The sequence below is a fragment of the Nannobrachium achirus genome (genome assembly GCF_963921795.1).
Source record: "Nannobrachium achirus genome assembly, chromosome: 11".
Taxonomy (NCBI): Eukaryota; Metazoa; Chordata; class Actinopteri; order Myctophiformes; family Myctophidae; genus Nannobrachium; species Nannobrachium achirus.
In genome coordinates, this window is record NC_137820.1 from 62,600,180 (window position 1) to 62,618,300 (window position 18,121).

Below are 18,121 nucleotides of genomic sequence, written 5' to 3' on the forward strand. Positions count from 1 at the left end.
AGCTAAATCATTAGAGCAAGCCCTGGGCTACATCTGTGCAAAATTTCGCGCTTTAAGTCAAAATTGCACGAAATTAGTTCCCTTATTTGCTCCCTTAAATCCCCTCACTAAGTGCATGGCAATATATTTACCAGTGATATATACAGTATCAATGACATCAGGGATCTTCATATATGGGCATAAAAGGGATACCCATGGAATTTTACATTAAATATTTTAGACTGTGAAAATGTGTACTGACTGACTGACTGACACAGTATGGATATCCAGGGTTTGATCTTTGCTGAGGTGATGTCACGTGACATCACTTCCTGCAGTGACTGAAGGACTGACTGAAGGACGGATGGACAAGCTGCGACATTTCTCATGGTATACTGCGACCTTTGGTCACAATCAATAAAAACGATATGATATTACTAAATTTTTATCCCACAATTTTGTAACCCATTTTTTCACCCAGTGCCAATTGCCTATGTAATCCTGGGCTCTGCTCTCCCTCGGCAACGGACTAACCTCATGCTTCCTTCTATGCATGAGGAGTCCAAGTTGCTTCTTTTCACCTGACAGTGGAGATTTCCCTGGTTTGGACGTAGCGCGTGGAAGGAACACGTTATTCCAACCAGTTCTTTTCCCCTCCATCAGGCGCCCCGGCTGGCCAGGGGGAGGCATTATTGAGACCAGGATTACGTGCATGTTTTTGTGAGGGTATCAACCCTAGGAGACACGGGGAGAACATGCAAACTCCACACAGAAAGGCCCTATCGCCAACCCCACCTAGGGTGTGGGCGCTGATGACGCGGAGGAGGAACACGCCGCCAGTGCCCACAGCGTCCCCCGGCGGGAATCGAACCCAGGACCTTCTAGCTGTGAGGCGAAGCGCTAACCACTGCGCCACCGTGCCCCTAAAAACGATATGATATTAACTAGAAATACTGTTCCTTCGAAACAGTGTGGGCTCGCTTCCAACCCAACAAATAGGATACTTTAAGGTACTGTAAGGTACAGTACCTTACAGTATTGTACTGTACCTTACTATACTGTACTGCACCTTACTGTACTGTACTGTACTGTACTGTACTGTACTGTACTGTACTGTAACTTACTGTACTTTACTGTACTCTACTGTACCTTACTGTACTGTACCTTACTGTAATGTACTTTACTGTACTCTACTGTACCTTACTGTACTGTACTTACTGTACTATACTATACTGTACTCTACTGTACCGTACTGTACCTTACTGTACTGTACTCTACTGTACCTTACTATACTGTACTTTACTGTACTCTACTGTACTTTACTGTACTCCACTGTACCTTACTGTACTTTATTCTACTTTACTGTACTTTATTGTACTTTACTGTACTCTACTGTACTTTACTGTACTCTACTGTACCTTACTGTATTGTTTTGTACTTTACTGTACCTTACTGTACTTTACTGTACTCTACTGTAACTTACTGTACTTTACTGTACTCTACTGTACTGTACCTTACTGTACTTTACTGTACTCTACTGTACCTTACTGTACTGTACCTTACTGTACTGTACTTTACTGTACTCTACTGTACCTTACTGTACTGTACCTTACTGTACTATACTATACTGTACTCTACTGTACCGTACTGTACCTTACTGTACTGTACTCTACTGTACCTTACTATACTGTACTTTACTGTACTCTACTGTACTTTACTGTACTCTACTGTACTTTACTGTCCTCCACTGTACCTTACTGTACTTTATTGTACTTTACTGTACTTTATTGTACTTTACTGTACCTTACAGTACTTTACTGTACTCTACTGAACCTTACTGTACTTTTACTCCACTATGTCTATAACCAAGGCGTTCTTCTATGTGGCCACTCCAGACTGAGGAGTGGAGCATGACTTTTATTGTGTTTGTGGATCTGATTTGAAAATGCATTGGTTGTGATATCTCCCTGAAAACCAACAACAACCACTAATACGGCTGATTGTCCCTGCGGGTTCTAGGATATATACTGTAAATCCCATTGCCCGGGATCCTAAAACCTTATTCTTTTTAAGTAAAATTTCTAAAACACTACAAAACATGTCTCAAAGACAAATACAAGCAAACGTCTCCACAGTAACACAGTAACAGTTGTTTGTGTGTGTGTGTGTGTGTGTGTGTGTGTGTGTGTTTGTGTGTGTGTGTGTGTGTGTGTGTGTGTGTGTGTGTGTGTGTGCGTGTGCGTGCGTGCGTGCGTGCGTGCATGTGCACATTGTAGATCAACTTCATAGCAGTATTAAGTGGTCCATCTATGTTTTTTATTAATAATAAAATCTGCAAAGTAACAAGTAACTGAGGCTGTCAAATGCTGTATTTATAGTAGAGTATATGTAACAAAAATGGAAAGTAGAGTAAAAGTACCTCAAAATTGTACTGTAGGTACAAGTACTTGTATATACTTGAGTAAATGTACTTGGTTACTTTGCAGCACCACAGAACAGCCAATGACAGACAGGCCTTTAATCACAGCTGTCTCAATCAGTAGAGTGGAGAGGGACATTTATAGATATTTGTAGTTGTAACTCAGAATATATACATCACAAAGCTTAGATATTTGGATCAAATCAGAGAGCAGACCTGTGTGAACGCAATGATATAGATAGCATATCTGAAGTGTGAACACTGCAGCCACCGAGCCTTAACATAAACATGGGTCTATTATCCTTCTCTCCACTCTGTCCCCACTCACTAAACCCATTGGAAATGCATTGGGTGCTTAAAGTTAAACATTTTTATTTTTTTATATTTATACTACAAAACATTTCAAAACCAAGAATACAAGCACACGTGTCCTCAGTAAGCTGAACACATAAAAATTTGAATGGTGTTGAAAGGTGTAAGCGTTTAAGAGATGAATCGCGCCAAAGTTTTGAGGAGATACTGACTAGTATAGTATAGTATATAAATAATGAAGATAACATACGTGTGCTCGCCTTCCAGGCGAGCCCACAACTAGTAAATATAAAAAATCGCACCCGTGCGAAGTGAGCGGTGCAAACTATTTCCTGCACGAATCAGTGTTGATAGGCATGCATGGCAATATTGTTTTTGTTGTGTATGATGTCAGTCTAGAGGTCTGCTCAGACTATATAAGTCTTTATCGTCATTTCTCATCAGTTAGTTGACCAAGCTACGGATTGTAACTTGTAAGAGTGTCGTAGTGTAATGATAAGTGACCTTATTTACCTCCAGAGAGGCCTCCAGAGAGGCGAGAAGAGGCCAGAAGATGAATATTTTAGTTTTTCAAAGTCTGTTCATTTGTATTTTAAACTTGTATTAGCTGCCTATCATTTATAACCTGTAAGATTTTCCACAGTCTGTCTAAAAGTGTGGTTATTTTATCGCTTATAAGTGATATTCATCTAATACAATTTTGAAATTCAAGGTTAGCACCGCTCAATAATTTTTTTATGACGTATTTTACGCGGCCTAAGCGCGTTATGACGTATTTTACGCGGCCTAAACGCGTTATGACGTATTTTACGCGGCCTAAACGCGTTCTAAATCAGGGTTAACCAATCGGGTGCCTCTGTGACTATGACATCAGATCAACAGAATCGAAGTGTTTCATTGGTCTAGCGAACTCATGTCATCATCATTTGTGACATCATAGTTTTGGTAAAAAAGCGGTCTATAGGAGCGGTTAGCACCGCTCAAAAATATCCTATCAGATGGGAACTATGCACAAAAACTTAGTTAGATAAACAAATGAATAATACAGAAGGAGATACCTTGAGGAAATTCATCACCTCAGAAAGAACTGTCAACTCTGTGCTTGTTGCATTGATAACAACCAAGGCCACGGTTCAATCTTTGATGCTCCACTGACTTGTTTTGTTGTGACTGCTGTACAAACTGACTTTGCCTGCAGGCTGTTTTGTTTTTAAAATATTTTAAAAATGTTTTCTTTTCTGGACAAAAAGTGTATTTTAGATGTGAGGTGGAGGCAAGTAGGCTTTCAAGTTTCAACCATAGATTGTAAAAAATGTGGACGGTGGGAACGGTCACATGACCTATTGGTTTCTATCAGAGCGAAAATTAAGCTTTTTTGGCCCTTGTACCTTAGGCTTTCCTTTCAACATCTTAAAAATGAGTAGCGAAAGTGTATTTTAGTATTTCTTTACTAAACATCAGAGGCTGAGCAGCCTGGCTAGAGGGGCTGTGAGTGCGGAAGGTGACATAGCGTTAAGGAGAACTCCTTCCAACACTATGGATCAGAGCTGTGGCTATCACTGTGTCTGCATTTATGGCACAAGGTCACTTTAAACAGTAATTGTCCATTCGGAGGTAAGATTAGAGTCTAATGTTACCTGTTACTTTGGCATCAGGTAAGATAGATTGACTCTTAAGGGTCATTTCCCCCGGGCAAGATAAAGATAAAGATAAAAAAATCACACCCGTGTGAACTGAGCGGTGGTTTACCCACCAACCCCCCCCCCCTCCCCCCTTCCCCCCTGTGTGTGTGTGTGTGTGTGCGTGTGTGTGTGTGTGTGTGCCTGGTCTGGCCTGGCGTGAAAACAGCGCCCCTCCCTTAACATGTGTGGTCAGAAAAGGTACTACACAGGCTTGAGGCTACATACGGACGCACCCACCCACATACACACATACGGACGCACCCACATACACGTACCTCTACACACACGGCCACGTATAGGAGCGGCGTGACCACCGCTCAAAAGAATATTGTTCTCAATTGAAGTGGATGGGAGTGTCCACACTGGACGCTACCATCCACTCCCATCCACTTCAATTGAGAAAGATATGTTTTATCTTTATCTTGCCTGGTGGGAATGGCGCTTGCTGATTAAGAGTCAATCTAGTTAGTAGACGGAAGAATCTTAATCAGTCTGAAGCTATAATATAAACCCATCAGTATAGTAAGAAAATAACTTGAATTGTAACATTTTGTATATCTGTGTGAAAGCTATTATTTTGCACTGAAATTTATGATCGGAATATATTTTAACAAACTACCACTGGTTTCCCTGCAGTCTGTGCTTTTCTCACCATCACATGAATGAGAATAACAGTGTCCTTTAATCCCAAGTTATAACTAACAACATTTTTTAAATTGTAGCACAGTTGATACGAATCCTAATATAGATAACAAAGCCTAAAAGAGTAGCATGATTAAACAAATTAGCCCCCAAAAAAATGTAAAGCTTGAGCTTGATTCAAAGCAGCTTTTGGTAAAGCCCAAGATATCTTATCATGCAGAGCTGACAGTTCTGAGATTACTATATGGATCAGAGGCTTCTATTGGAGAGTTTCATCAATGAGGAGGCAGGAAACATGGTTTGTACAAGCTCAAAAAATAGTGACAAATGCTCGACTCCAGTGCATTCGGTAAACTTGAATAACCTCAGACCTAAAGCTACCTCAGACCCAATATAAAGACCTATGGCAAAGGTAAGAAGAAGCATGTAAAAGCTTTATTTTTAGGAGCAGACAGGTCAGTTCTTGGAGACGATGCTTCAAGATGTGTAATTTCAACTATGCACACTAGTATTAGCAAACAGTCCGGTGCATTTATGTATGGCAACACAAGATAAATGCTGGGAGCTTTCCATCCCCCGCTCTCCAACTGTTTTTAGATGTACTTTATTTTATGGATTGTTCTCATAAATTTCACCACTGCCAAATCCAATCCCCAACATTGCTCTCAAGCGTCGCCACAAATTGGCAGTCATAGCTGTTTTTTTCTTGTTTGTTTGTGAACTTGGATATAGGATCATGCAATTGCCAATAATGCCTCAATTACTTAACAAGTCTCTCTCAAACGGCTCCATTATGTTGATGTTCAAATGTATGTGAGGTATGATAGTGGGGATCCGTCCTCAGGACGTGCAGAAATATAAATTAGGCTTCATTCTGATAGAATATAGATTATGGATTATGCAGGCCAGTACACAACCTGGTATGCCTCCTTTGGGAACTCCCAGGCAAGCTGAAAAGAAAACAATTAAAAACATTGTTCCAAAGCACATGGCTCACTCTTACCCTGAAGCAGGACTTAAATGTGATCCAAATCATTATTTTTTGTATCAGAGTGCCCCTGAAAAACCCAACACATATTTGTAATCTTCCTGACCTAAATTAGCAGGAGCCTGAATATTAGACTTTTGTACTTCTTGCCATCCACTCTACGCACCGAGGATAATCACATGCTTTTGCATCAACAGGGTGTCACAGTAGCAGCACTGCCAGTCTTCTCTGTCCTCAGCCTATTTATCAGCACAATGATGTCAAGCAACAGTGATTTTGTTCTCCTCGGTATAGTATAGCGACCAATAATCCAGACAAATAACAAATGGACATTTGTTGTTACTGTATATGCACGTGGCATCCATGGGTCGCAGTAATAGGCGGCTCCACAGGGGGGCATTGGGGGGCAATGCCCACCCAGATTAGACTTTGTGACCCCCCCAGTCAAGGTTGGCCAGTAGTACCCTACCCCACCATTATTTTAAGATGTTTTACAGGTGTTAATTATGTTCATTGTGATTATTATAAAATTATATATATATATAAATATATATATATATATATACAGTATAGAGAGAGAGAGAGAGAGAGAGAGAGAGAGAGAGAGAGAGAGAGAGAGAGAGAGAGAGAGAGAAATGATGTATGAAATACTCAAAAAGTGAAGTAAAAGTATCTCATCACACTTGTTCTGTAGTAGCCTACAGTATTTAAGTATATGTACTTAGTTACTTTCCAACACTGCCAGCAGAATCCATCTGTTAGGATCAACAGTTAAATGGCTTGATGACTGTTAATGAAACATAAACATATAAATCAGCCCGTCCATATACATTTGTTGTCTTTGTGGAAATTTCATTTTAAACTAAAGATTAAATTGTGTCTAATCAGTGTGATTGACAGGAGAGATGATCAGAGGAGCTGCGTTTTTACCATCATTATAAGGATGAGGACTGAAGAATGGAAAGAGTTTCTCAGTGAAGGTGCAGCCAGTGAAAGAGTAGAGATGAACTCTGGCCTCCACATCATAAAAGGAGACCAGACCCATAATCCACAAACACTCCCACTTTCTGGAGCTCCTCTCTTACAGGGAGGAGGACATCAGGACTGGCAGCAGCCGTGTACTCATTTTCATTCCTCAACCCTATAAACCAGCAACCATTGTTGGGTTTCGCTGTGATTGATCCCTTCCTGTTGATGGACTCTCGGACCACTGCTAAACCCCACCCAGTCTTCCCTTTAACCTGAACCTCATAGTAAAACCTCCCTGAGGAGAAGTGTTGTTTTCCTAAGACACTGAGACGTTGAGAGAATCTCTCTTTGTCATCCTCAGACAGGATGAGTTCACAGTGTGCTGTATCAGGGTCCAGAGTCACATCCACCTCATATTGCTGGATCCGCCTCAGCTCATCATCATACAGGTTCTTCTCCATCTCTTGACTGAGTGTCTTCTTCAGCTGAGCCACAGCTGTCCTCACAGTCCCCTCATATGAAGACTGATGGACATTGACCTTTGTCCAGTCCTTGGTGGGTGGAGGGGTGTTGATGGATGTGAAGTTCTGGAGGAGGTGGAGGTGGTCTTCAGTGTGTGAGAGCTGCTTCAGCTCAGAGCTTCTCTTCTTTAACTCAGTGATTTCCTGTTGCAGATCTTTAATGAAGCCTTCAGCCTGTTTCTCTGTTGTTTTCTGCTTCTCTTCAATCGCATCAATGAGCTCAGCCTGGCTTCTCTCAATACAGCTGATCAGAGCAGTGAAGACCTGCACACCGTCTGCTATCTCTCTGTCTGCATCTTTCTTACTGAGCTGTACTGAGTGTTGGACCTCCTGAATCTTCACTTGTCTCTCCTGGATCATCTGCTGGACTTCAGCCTCTGTCTTTCCCAGCTCAGCCTTCTTTTCTTCAAACGCTTCTTTCAGAGATACAATCTGATGTGATTTGATTTGATCTGGGCAGAGCAACGGCCTGACCTCATGCTTCCTTCTATGCAGGACGAGTCCAAGCCGCTTCTTCTTTTCACCAGACGGGGGAGTTTCCCTCGTTGGACATAGCAAGTGGAAGGAACACATTTTTCCCCTCCATCGGGCGCCCCAAAAAACTTGTAATGGACATTACTAGCGTGGCTCAAAACGCCGCAAAAAATCTGCTTGCTATATATAGGGGTGTGTTGAAAAATAAAGTGCCCCCTTTGGAAAATGTAAGGCCCCCCTGTTATTTTTTCCCTGGAGCCGCGACTGGTCGCAGTCAAGACATCTACTGCTTTATAACTGCCAATTTGTTTTTATATCCTTAAACTATGCACCTTATGTACTGTACATACTGTATCTATTACATCTGCTGCTATCTTAACTGCCTCATCCCACTGTTATTTTTAACCACCTTATATTTCATACTGCCCATATTCTTGATATCTGACCCGTTTTACTGTTTCTCTTATTTCTCTCTCTCATTCCGCCTTTCTTGAAACTGCAGAGATGGAGCTTGTACAACAAAGACTTTCACCCACTTTTTACACCTGAAAATCTGCCCGACTAATAAAGTATTCAATCAATCAATCAATTCATAGAGCAGATCAATCGTAGGCTACTGTAAGTATGGAGTACTGCAGGGGTATTCAGCTAGAGAAGGAAGGGGCCACAAATGTAAAATCACTTGAAGTCGTGGGCCATAAGACTGTGACAACAGAATATATGGTAACTTATTAGGGCCTCCTTCATACTACATTCATGCATTTTGATGTTTTGTGTGCCAGTCCTTTATAGAGCACAGGTTTAAATGTTGATATTAACAAAAGAGGAAGTAGATATTTCAGTATGTTCTGCATGGGTCATTGGCATGGAAGCGGCTTTGTGGGAAGAGTATTTGAGGTAGGCTGGTGTAGTGATACGCGGAAGCGGGGATTGAACCCGAAACTCCCACTCGCCAGTCCAACGCACAACCAGTCGTGCTGATAGGGCTGAGCCCGATCAGCAGGGCTGTTGTCACTGGTTCATGGCTGGTACTAACTGTGGGGTGCTACATTCACCCCCCAGGTCTTTTGGAGCGCACCCTCGCGCTTAACACATCACGCCGCAGACCGCCGCACACGACGTGGCACTGTTCCTCCTCACGAGGGCATCACGCTCTTCATCCTGCCGACAACGCCAGATATAGTGATACGCGGAAGCGGGGATTGAACCCGGGACTCCCACTCGCCAGTCCAACGCACAACCAGTCGTGCTAATAGGGTTGAGCCCGATTAGCAGGGCTGTTGTCGCTGGTTCATGGCTGATACTAACTGTGGGGTGCTACACTGGCAAGGTTAAGTGTTTACATGTTTGTTTGAATGAAAGGTTATTTGAATGAAACATCCATTCAAGACTACATTTTCATTCCCTTTAAAGCAAATGTAATTTCCGGAAGAGGCTGATTTATGAGGCTACTCAAGACCCAGTTTCAAATGGATGGATGAACTGCACTCAGAACTCATCTGTTGAGCTCTAGTATGTTGTCAAGCTACCCAGCTCCATGATGAAAAAATGAATTGCCGAAAATGGTCATCCTGTACAACCAACCATCCAATAATTTGTTATTATTATTATTTATTGTTTACATTGGAATAGGTAATGTTTTCCAGGGACCACAAGAAAGCTTTGCCAGGGCCGAATTTGGCCCTAGCAGGGCTGGGTCTTCAAGCTCTAATAAGAATCCATCAATTGAAAACAAATCCGTTCTTAATGTTAGATTTAAACCAAAACAAAAATAAATCCAGTTTGTAGCTACCATCTGTGAACTGAAACATATTAAAATGACTTTACTAAAACATTATCCACTCCAAAAATTGTTTGTTCGTTTTTTAACTTTGCCTATATAGTACAGTCGCTATACTCAGTAGGAAAAGTGAAATGCACAATACTATTGTATATAGTGCGGTATCATGTCACCTCCCATCTATGTTAAATAAAACTGAAATATCTGTTAAAGGTTCAATAAAAGTATGAACTCTCATCAGATTACAATCAGATGCCATCATGCCACTCACTGTGTGGGGCATACGTTGGCAGCATTTCTCAAACCAGGGCTGGCGTTCAAAAGAATCACTGATCAAAGAAACTCTATTAGTAGCCAGTCTCATGAGGTGTGATTACTTCAAAGACTTCAACAACACAACACCGGTTGGATCCGTGCCAGTGCTTTTTGTCAGCCTTACCTTATGCAATGTCAGTGATGAGTGATCCATCTGCCTTTCATAAAGCCTTTTGGAAGTGACGTGGAACATCTCGTCTGTGTGGCGTACAACTGTGCCCTCTCTGTTTTAGCCTGCCTCAATTTTGTCAACAAAACATTGGCCTAGTTAGTACATAAGGTGATGATAATGTGTGAGTAAGAATATGTTTAATTTCTTTATACAATGTCAAATTGTAGGCTACTTTGTTATGTAAAACCGGTGGATGTATTTATTACAGTTATATAGCCATACACATGTGCCCACCTTGTTTGTTTGAGAGAGCCCGCAATGGAAATGCCCACCTTGTTTGTTTGAGAGACCGCATTGGAATGAAACAAGTCCTGGACTTTATTGTATTTTATCTTCTTTTGTTTTAACCAGCATGTTTGTTTGAGTTGTGATTTATATGCAGTCTAAATAAACTAAATTAAATTAACCGCCAAAACCTCTTAGGAGTGCCCCCCCCCCCCCCTTTCAATAAGGATTGAGATGAAATTACAAAAAGTACAAGTAGATTGATTGATTGAAGAAGACTATTAGAAGTTTCAAGTTTGCATAGGAAAAAGTACAGTTTCATGACAGTTCAGTTCACTTGTACAAGGTCAACTATAAGGATCAACAGTAACACCTCAAAAAAGCTTTTTGGCTTGTTTTGGCAATCTTAGTATTTTGGTCAAAACGATAAAGTGAGTAGGTCTGATGTCAGTAATATGAGATGTCAGCATTTATTGGTGAGATGTAGACATACTAACCTTTAGGCATGGTTGTACTATTCAAAACTGCAGATTGTCATAACGCTTGAATAAAAAGTTAGACTATGGCACCACCTGTTGTTCTCAGCATGTACCTTCAATAGAAAGAATTAAAGCCAAGACCTTGTGTCACAAGGCTTGTGAAGTCTAGCAGAGGTGTGGACTTGAGATTTGGACTTGAGACTTGACTTGGATTCGAGTCTGAAATTTGATGACTTTAGACATACTTGAAAAAATAAAGACAATACTTGGACTCGAACGCAATGACTTGATCTGCTATTCTCAAAAGATGTTTAATTAAATTTTGAGAACTTGGAGGAAAAAAAATCACTTTGTGAGTATTTTAAATATATTTTGATGCCAATAACCTACTTTCATACTTTTACTCAAGTCAATTTGGAATAGCAGAGTTTTACTTTTGATACTTTTACTTGATACTTATTCCATCACTGCTTATAACTACAGAGTGAAGTCACAGGTTTGATGAATGGTCATGTGGACAACCTGATATGTCTTGAGATGATCTCTGACCTTGGTGTTCAATCAAAATGTTGCTTAATTATTAGATGACCTTCTCATTGCTGTCTAAAGAAAATTGGGAGCAATGATATAATACTTTACGATGATAGAGGTAGGCCTACTGTAACATTTTCCCAGATGCAATACAACCTTGTATAGCCAGGCTTACTCATCTGTGAAGAGAATGCAATGTAGACAACAGAGTTGAAGTTGAGTCATTAGATTAGCCTACCTATGGTTCCTCATGGGGCATATTATGTAATCAAAAGATGGGCTCGTCCGGGATTTGAACCCGGGACCTCTCGCACCCTAAGCGAGAATCATACCCCTAGACCAACGAGCCTGGCTACAACACTGATTTGATTCGCTATCTGCCCTGTCCTTGCAGCTTGGTGTACCGTTACGTTCCAAGTTCCAACAGCTGGTGATGTGGCAGTTTAGAGGTTGAGATCTTATTTGGTCAAACAACGCTCTCTGGTGGTCATACGAGCAGTTTAATTTCAAGATAGTGAATAATATGTTAGGCGTTTCTTTATTTATCTCATCATGTCAGATGAGATAAAAGCTAGAGTTTAGCTGGAATGAGTTGCCACAATAAATTCTGACTGGTAGAAAACTGTGAACTCTGTGCTATAATATGCGCTTTTCAGCTTTTCGCGTGGTAATCGAGATCCTCGTATTCTTCTCATACGGAATTGGGATTTTGTGAAACAATAAACAAGGGCTCGTCCGGGATTTGAACCCGGGACCTCTCGCACCCAAAGCGAGAATCATACCCCTAGACCAACGAGCCGCTTACAAACACTCACGGACACGGCAATAAAAACCCTCAGATAGACTAGCCATATGCGTATGGTATTTATATGTAGGTGAACGAACAATTTATAACAGGTCAGGTGGTTTATTTTGTCCAAAATGTAAAAAAAAAATATATATATATATTTGAAAAATGGTCTTAGGTAAAATACAGAAGGCCTATTACATGATCGTTACATGCTTAAACATTTTACAGTTATAAGGTCTAATATTTCTACAATTGCTACCAAACCTGTATTTTCCTGTATTTTGGGGCATAAACAAGACGTTGAAGGATAAAATGAAGTAACACATCGTGTTATATTACTTTCTTTCACTTAAGACGATTTTCAAATATTTAATATTTAACATTTTGGACAAAATAGCCAATTTTACATCGAGGTGCCCACCTGACCACTGACCAGTATCCACTTGAAGGTAGTCTGCAGCCATGAAGACTGTGGTCTGGATTGGAATCTGCGACAACCTGCAGTCCGACTCCAAGTCCTGAGCAATGCATCTAACGTTTCCCACTGTGGCCAAAAAAATAAAACATGTAGGCTACGGTATTATTAAATACACACAACCAAGATTTACATTTAGAAATAAATAACTGGCCGTCACTGCTCTCTGGGCTTTCTTGCAGTGTTTAGGCCTTGTACCAGTGAACTGTACTTTCATGTACCTTAACCTATCCAAACTTCTAAATGTCTTCAGTCAGAGTGTTTGTCACAGTGGACTGTACCTGTAGTGGAGTGTAGAACCGACAGCACACGGATCATGCTTGGACACAATCATTTTTCAAACGTTAAAAGTAGGCCTATGTCTTCCCCTTCTCCACCAAATCCCTGATTTCACACGCTACTTTCATCCTGATATGTTCTGAGTCAAGGGAAGACTCAGTGTTCTGACCACTCCCCCAAGTGGGGGGTCTAGTAAAATTATGCCTAAACCTAACCTCAGTAAAACTATGCCTAAACCTAACCTCAGTAAGACTAGGCTTAAAGCTATTACCTTAACCTCGGTAAAACTATGCATAAACCTAACTATGCCTAAAGGGGTCATTGCCACAGGCAAGATAAGGATTAAAAAATCTTTCTCAATTGAAGTGGATGGTAGTCCTCCCTGTTCCCTAGCCCAGGTTCTATGTTCCCCACTTCCCCTTCAAAAAGGTTCCATATCCCCCCGCTCGTCCAAATGGCGTGATTCCTAAACCCACCAGGATTGAGTTAAGACCCGCCTCCTCTCGATAATCTTAAATATGAAAGTGCCCATGAACGTTAGTGCTGCTCGCTCAAGTGCAAATTACCTACTACCTACTGACCCATTACAATAATACACGCAGCATAATAGGCCCAAAGCCATATCCAAACCATAACAATTTAACTGATAATCAGTAAGAGTGCCCACGTCCTGGTGCCCGCTCGTCTAGATGCCCAGTCGTAACAAAAATATGGTGCCCAGATGTCCCTAGTAGTACCCCCTGTCCCACTAGTATTCCTAATTTCACATTATCTTCTGTTATTAATCATTTGAAATCCATTTTCCTGCATTTTTGGATAAGAGGGGAACAGAACCTTTTTTTTTGGTGTGTGGCGGTAAGTGGGGAACATATTCCTTTTTTGAGCAAGCAGGGAAAATAAAACCTTTTGTGGGGTAAGTGGGGAACAGAACCTGAGGAACATAGGTACGGTCCCGCATCCACTGTGGACACTACCATTCACTTATTGAGAACGATATTTTATCTTTCTTGCCCGGTGGGAATGACCCTTAAACCTAACCCCAGTATAACTATGCCTAAACCTAACCTCAGTAAGATTAAGCCTAAAAACCTAATCCAACTTTCCTAACCTATAAATTCGTAGACATCGGCAATGTACTGTTCACATGTCCATTTACCAGTTTAATGAACCAGCCAATATGCTACGTGGGATTTTTGCTTTTATACATCAATATCACTTGTTTAAATGATATTCAGTTACCCTACCTACACTACACGCTAGACATTATATATAGGGAACTGTTCTAAGTCCCTATTCAACTCTACAACCGACTTCTTAATTATGACAGACCAACCCCACTAGTTTTAACTTGAACATGTTGGTTTGAGCCCAGGAAAACTTCCGAGACAGACATAAAATAATTCAATAATCCCAATATGCAGGCAGCAATAATTACATTGAACATTAGGGATGAAGAAGTAGTTCCCCAAATTCTGACATTTCATAACTTTGTATTACTTTTGCTGCGAGAAATTCAAGGGACATTCAACTTCATTAATGTGCAGATTAAATCCCAGTAGTAAAATCTCAGGACATAATCCCAGGTGCTCTAACTTTTAAATGATTGAGTGTTGGGTCACAGAAAAATCTGTACACAATGTCTTGTAGAAGAGAATCAACACACCCATCAGACAAGGTCCTTCAAGCACCTGCAAAGACTTCGCTTCAGAAATTGATACAATTAACAAGGTGAAATTTAATTAATCTGAGCAACAAAAAAAAAAGATGTGGTAGTACCAATATAAATAGTTTATCCCCTTTCCAATGCTGGTACAGATAATCTTTTTATTACAAAAAAAGAATGAATCAATGGCTGATGCATGTTCTAAGAGCAATGCCAATCATATCCATCATCCCTTCAAACACTCATTGTAGGAGGTTCGGGTTGAGTGGCACAGGAACAGCAGAGTACAGACCCTTGCAAGCCTCCAGAGAAACCACTGATTAAATGAATCAACTGAGGTTTTGTCCATTCTTGCCACTTTGCAACGTAAGTGCATTGATTTGGCAGAATGTTTGCTAGAAGGGAACCATAACCGCCGCGACAAAACAAGATCGGAACCATGACAGCAAGTGAAAGCAAGGTATAGACACTTTTTGAAGCACAAAGCTTAGAACAGCTAGCCAGGGGCAACTCTTAATTGTTCATTTGTAACTGTAGCCCTGCGGGTAGGTCACACCAGTTCTCTACACCAAAAGCAGAAAGTAGGGACTAAGGTACAATATGACAAAGAAGCGTTTGTTGGCCCCATTCGGCCATACCATGGAAACTCCTCTGAGTAAACCCTGGCTAGCCAGGCTTGGACCTGTGGAGGAAACCAGGCTACTAAATAAACCGTCTACCCCGTTTGGCCCTTTGGTAGTAACAACGCAATGAAATGTAAGCCCAGTCTTATCCTTGTTTGGTCCTGTGTTGTTAGGAACCAGTCTAGTGACTTCAGTCATGCTAGCTGGCAGCTCTTGGTGATGGGAGCCTGTGATTTGCAACAGGTTCTCTCTCAGACTCTTGAGATGACCCATTTCCACTGACATTAAAATCACAATGCAGCTAAGCTTTTTTGGGTATGAATCAAAGCCAGATCCACAACGAGATACAAATATTATTCAACAGGCATTCACTTCCGCAGGTGATTGTGGAGAAGTCTATTGTCCTTCGTGGGTGTATTTAAACTTTCGCAGCTTAGTGTCTGTACAAAATCTAGTGCATCTTCAGCCTGCATTAGGATTTCAATGTCAAAACGTAAATAAAAGCGCAAATGTGGTCCAAAGAGGCATTCGATGATGAAATAGAAATGAGGATTTCCGACTTGTTAAAGAGAGGTCACTGTTGTCAAGAGAGGCTGAACTGAGAGGTAAAACACACAGTTCAGGCTCTGGTGACAGCACATTCCTCTTCTGGAGCATCCTTTTAGCAGGGAGATGGGGGGAAATAAATCTAAACTTTCTTGAACGCACCATGCTAGAAGGGAAGAGAAAACATGGGTATGGCTCTTTAGTAACAAAACATTACCGTAATCTAACCTTAATAATAAATTAAGTTAAAAACTATACCAAAAAGGCTTGTCAAATCTTGCTCAATGCAGAATACAAGAGAGAAAAAAAACATTTACAAATAATACCTGTGGCAAAATAAACCTTTTCGAAGTTTTTAAAAATGTTTTCATTCGTAGAAGAAGCTGTTTTGCTCAGAGATACAGACGAGTGCTGGGTGAAGATTTTATACATCTCGGTAGGTGGTTTGCCTTTACTCAAATTAAATCTCAACTGTTGCACAGGATCAATTTACCTAGTAACAACAGCTTATTGGTCAGTTGGGTAACACTCACAGTGAGCATATACCAATCTACTAAATTCCATTTCTTATCCTTCTGTTATTCATCTTCCCATTTCCGTATACATTTTTTTTTTATAAAATATTTTATTCATACAATCATTTCTTTAACTATAGCAACATTACTATTTAACTTTGAGTGGCAAGATATCAGTCGCACAGATCATCACCTCATAAGAACAATAGTATAGAAACAAATGCAAAAAAAAAAAAAAAAAATCTGTATCCATTAGAGTATGCCTCTCATTTCTCTTTATTCTTTTCAGTTCATTCTGCATCTGACTGTACACCTGTCTGTTTGTCTGTGTCTGTGATGAGCCTATGGGAGTATTGCTGGTCCTGGTGGTGGTGGTGGTGGTGTGTGATTGGTGAAGCTCTGAGCAGTGGCCTCGGCTGATTGGCCAGAGGGAGAGCCCTGCTAGGCAGGAACAAACTGGCTGTTGGTTTGCTCAAGGCTCCAGCCTCACACCGGGCCGTTTACAGCCGTCTCTGAGGACAACGCATTCTGCTCCAATCTAATAAAGAGAGAGATAAGGGGGAGAAGACAAAAGGTGGAAAGGATAATGGTTAAAAGAAAAAGGTCAAGAAGATAAAACCAATAATGTCTTGGGGTTTCATAATATAGTACATTGTTACCGACAATTCTTTCACCATATCAGCCAAGTTATGGTTTCCAAAAGAAATCAGTTTATCAAAGGCGTCAGCATGATATAAGAGCTGTTCGGAAATACTTCACATTTAAGGCAAAGGATACCAAGCCCGTACCCTATATGCAAACAATACTATAGGTATATAATTAGAGCTAGAAATGTTACAGTATAAATGTTACAGTATAAATGATGTTCTGTCTCACAATCCCAATGGCGATAGCTACTAAGTAATTCTGGATTTGGCCAAGCCCAAAAGTACCTGTATGCGTCTCAAGGCGAGGAGCGATATCGGCTGAGGATTTTACCTAAGCCACGCCCACCGCGGAAGTGCTTCTCTCGTTTTGGCCAAGTATAGTTAGAAAAGCCATGATGGAGACGCACTGTCTCAGGCAAACATGAGCCCTGTGATACACCGCCGAGTCGATGTCGAGCAGTGCGAAGGTCGCATGAGCCGACTCATCACCGTCCGAGTTATGTCACGATATGGACAGAATATTAAATCTTCGTCCCCACGACTTTCAGCCTTCACCGTTGTGCTCCGATTCGTTGCTCCCAAGCCACGAGGGGCGTGGCTTTGGTAAAAACCTCAGCCGATTTCGCTCTTCGCGTCTCAAAGAATATAATTATCATCCTAACTCAACACATACCAAATATTGTTTTCAATCATGATTTAGTTATGTTTATGTCTTTAAAACACTGCCCAAGGAAGGTCATACATCAACTGTGTGCATAAGAAAACAACCTACTTGGCCTCCTCCATTGCAGACTGTTCCTCGAGAGGTCCGTTAGGAACTTCTGTAGGGGACCGACACTTCTCGTTGCTTGTACAAAGTAAAAGATAAGATGAATAAACACGATAAATAAATAATCTTCGTCATGCTCATTTGTGTCACCACAATGTGCTCTTTGTATTTTATACACACATCTTTATAATGTTACCTTATTACTTCTAAAGTAGGTGTTATATAGTTATGAAGAGAGAAAGAATACTGAGACAGGAATCCACAGGCAGGGGTTGACACTAAGGTCTCAGAGGCACTTGCCAGTCGGGCAAGTACAGGTCATGTTC

At 40.9% G+C, this 18,121-nt stretch overlaps 1 protein-coding gene and 1 pseudogene across 7 annotated transcripts in view; both read right to left on the reverse strand.

Annotated features, from left to right (window-relative positions):
* Nucleotides 1-6,902: 6,902 nt before the first annotated feature.
* LOC308294512 (pyrin-like) lies at nucleotides 6,903-13,071 on the reverse strand (annotated as a pseudogene). The gene is made up of 2 exons: nucleotides 13,035-13,071; nucleotides 6,903-7,925 (listed from the first exon to the last, which is right to left on the reverse strand). The product of its transcript is annotated as a pyrin-like (transcript).
* Nucleotides 13,072-14,806: 1,735 nt separating this feature from the next.
* ppp6r3 (protein phosphatase 6, regulatory subunit 3) overlaps nucleotides 14,807-18,121 on the reverse strand; it is a 54,182-nt gene continuing 50,867 nt past the window's right edge. For all 6 annotated transcript variants that reach the window (XM_080736524.1, XM_080736522.1, XM_080736521.1 and 3 more), the window contains exons 24-25: nucleotides 17,799-17,873; nucleotides 14,807-16,917 (exon numbers count right to left, since the gene is read on the reverse strand). In XM_080736524.1, coding sequence (XP_080592650.1) covers nucleotides 16,866-16,917; nucleotides 17,799-17,873 — 127 coding nt within the window. In that variant the 3' untranslated portion in view covers nucleotides 14,807-16,865. The remainder of the gene's footprint in view (nucleotides 16,918-17,798; nucleotides 17,874-18,121) is intronic.